At 37.1% G+C, this 3,125-nt stretch overlaps 1 protein-coding gene across 3 annotated transcripts in view; it reads left to right on the top strand.

The window, feature by feature from the left end:
- Positions 1 to 252: 252 nt before the first annotated feature.
- The window catches only part of TXLNB (taxilin beta), a 49,616-nt gene continuing 46,743 nt past the window's right edge, over positions 253 to 3,125 (top strand). The window contains exons 1-2 of one of the 3 annotated variants that reach the window (XM_006151088.3): positions 253 to 409; positions 2,864 to 3,122. In XM_006151088.3, the coding sequence (XP_006151150.1) occupies positions 2,878 to 3,122 (245 nt within the window). In that variant the 5' untranslated portion in view covers positions 253 to 409; positions 2,864 to 2,877. Of the gene's footprint in view, positions 410 to 1,147; positions 1,391 to 2,863; positions 3,123 to 3,125 lie in introns of those variants that run through there. The other 2 variants (XM_014588837.2, XM_006151087.3) reach the window with 2 other exon arrangements.

Here is a 3,125-nt window from a genome sequence, read left to right as displayed (position 1 = left end):
AGAAATAAGAAAAACTGATCTCTGCCCAAAAAAACAATGGTGAAAAACTGCATTCATAAAAGTCTACAGACTCGGAGTTTAAATTTTTAGTAGGAGAGTCTGATCAGATCTGGCAACTGCGTCTCTTTTCTGAGCTATTTCTCCTGTGACAGCCATGAAGCTTGGGCGTATTTTTCTCTTGCTGTGTCATGTGTTGTTCCCTTCCCCACCCCCACCTGCTCCCGCCTGCAGCCTCCATCAGTGTCTGTAGTGTGTGTGTGTGTGTGTGTGTGTGTGTGTGTGTGTATTTGGTTTCTCTCGTCCTTGTGAGAACACAGCCAGCCCGCCTTCTGCTGTGGCGGCTGCTCTGACTTGCTTTTTGCTGCCTCTTTTCTCTTCTTTCTCTTCTTGCTTAGCTCCTTGCCTTCTGGTAAGTATGACAAACACTCCCCCCAAGCCTTGCAGAAGACGTGGGGTGTGGTTTGTGGTGTTCAAGGCTTGCGACGTTTGAGATTGCCAGTGAGCTGTTGAAGAACTTTCCATTGTTGTACTTATCATTAAAATGTGTTGCTCGGGAAGGGATGTGTGTGATGGTCTGCTGGGACTGCCAGTACAAGTGGAAAACTGTCTCAGAGCAAAGGGGAAAGGCAACAAAGTTTACATAAAGAGAAAAATTTAGAAAAAAAGTTCTTTGCTGTAAAATTAATATAAACGGGACCGTTTAAATGTAACAGAATTCTTTGGCCTTGTTCTTTTTCCGTTTGTTGATTTGTCTTGAGGGTACTTTTAGGAACTGAGTTGTCCTGAGGTTTACAGTGACTCAGTTATTCTGTTGTCAAGTTAAATGTGGAACAGGAGTTTAAATGATATTCAAGGAATTAAGTATAAAAGACACCAATGACTATCTCATATGAATGAAGAATAAATCAAATACGAACAAAACATTTGCTTTAGAAGAACTACACATGTAAAACTCTATACAGTTGATTTTTAATTAATTGTTTAAAGTTTGATTTACTTTAGATTATGTTTTATACTAACAGTCTCCCAAGCACTTCAAAATTCACACATGAATTTAAAACGGTAAATGTTTACTGTTTTCAATTTGATGTTAAAATTATTTTCTTGATTTTCAAGGATGAAATGCTAAATACCAGGACTCACTTTAGAAGGGCTTAAAATAACTTCTGGCCGGACAGCAGGTGCCACGTGTCCCTCTCTGAGTTGAGGGGGCCAAAAGTTAAATATAGATGAATGTGTCTGATGAGCAGAGGTCAGTATAAAGACATTCCAGTGATGGAGACAGTGGAGCTGTTTACTTCATTATTTGAAAATTGAGTTGGCGAATTCAAATTGGCGAAAACCAAAAGTACTTCCCTTTAAGGTAATGAGTACTTGGTGAGCACCACAGGTGGGTGACAATGTCTGTTCTGTGAATTTTCCATTCTCGATGGTGTTCAAGTATTTGACATCTATTGCCCTGAGAACAGGAGGAGGAGGCCGAGCAGTTAGTAGAACAGTATGTTTTTGTTTTCACTTTCATACCACTGTCAGTGTAAAACCTGTGAACTGTGAGGATCTTGCTGTATTTACTACTGTTAACTAGCCGTATCACCATCGAATATCTCTTACAAGTTAAATATACCAAAACTTAAAGGCTTAAGCCAAATCTATTGAAACCCTAGAAGAGATAATAACCAGAAACCTTAGAATCTTTTATTTAACTCAGTCTTTGTTCCCTATTCCCTAAAAGCCCATATCATATCTGAATTATCCTAGTACATTCCCTCTCTGTTTATAAAACATTGCTATATTTGAAAAATTATTAAATTTCTCTGAGCTTCTGGACATAGAAGAGAAAGTTGCAATGTGTTTCCTTCTAAAAGGTCAGTTTTTATACTACAATAAAAGAGTATTATGGAAATTTAAGGAATTGTTGTAATAAGCATCCCCATGTTTCCATACTATTAATAGTTGTTATTTATCCTTTCCTTCATTCCCTACCTTATTGCAAAAAATAATGCTGGTTTGAACCTTAGAAAAAGTATTCTGTGTGGGGAACCAGCAGGTGGCATGGTGGTTAAGGCGCTGATTACTCCCACATGGCTAACTACGGTTTGAGTCTCAGACCTGAATGGCTTGCTTTCTCAATGTTCCTCTCTCCCTCTCTGGTCAAATTAAAATAAATGAATGAACAAATAAAATTAAAATTAATTAAAAAAAAAAAAAGTATTCTGTGGATTAATAATTACATGTTGCCCAACTGGGGGGGGGGGGGGAGAAAAAAAAAAAAAAATCGGGGGGGGGGGGGAACAGAAAAGCAAGAAATGTATCTTGTATCAGTATAATAATGTATTTGCATCAAAGTATTTATACCAATCAAATATAATGTAGAGATCAAATTAGAATTTAGGAGTACTAAAATTATAGATTATTTTAATAAATTCAGCAGCTCTTGTATTAAACATGTTAATAGAAAAAAAATGAACACTATTTTCATTTTAAACATTTTAAGTGTATATATTGCCTCTAACAATTGTGAATCTATATAGAATTATATAATAATACACAAATTGACTAGCCTAAGCAAGATGACAAATACAGTCACTGAAAATAATAGCATGAATTACTATGTTAATGTCAATAATGAAAAGATGTTACCAAAATTTAAAGATTAAAACCAAAAATATATTAGTAGCATGACTTGATAATGGAAAGAAGGCCCCTACTGTTCCTGCTTTACCAATTGTAATATCAGTGATTTCTCCAAGTAAATTTCATCCTATGTTAAAAACCATAATTAACTGCTATTCATTGGGGGCTATCCTTACCACTGATAAGTAACTAGGTCAACTACATAAAGCCTAACTGTGTTTATCACTAGATACGACCATCAATATGGAGACTAACCACTCTGAACAGCTCTCAGCTGAACAACCAGCACCTCCAGGAGACAGTCCATCATTACCCAGTCCAAGTAGCCTGCAGAAGTCAGATGCTCAGGATTCTCCAACCCCACTCCAAGCACCAGAGAGAGAGGCAAGTATGCACACTGAAAAGGGAGTTCGTGATATCTCTGAAGAGTTGAATCGACAACTGGAAGACATCATAAGCACATACGGGTCTGCTGCCAGTACAGTAGGGAA

The sequence above is a fragment of the Tupaia chinensis genome, unplaced genomic scaffold, assembly GCF_000334495.1.
Source record: "Tupaia chinensis unplaced genomic scaffold, TupChi_1.0 Scaffold000313_1, whole genome shotgun sequence".
In the NCBI taxonomy this organism is placed as follows: domain Eukaryota; kingdom Metazoa; phylum Chordata; class Mammalia; order Scandentia; family Tupaiidae; genus Tupaia; species Tupaia belangeri.
The sequence above is the reverse complement of the archived record's forward strand: the minus strand, read 5'-3'. Positions and strand labels throughout refer to the sequence as shown.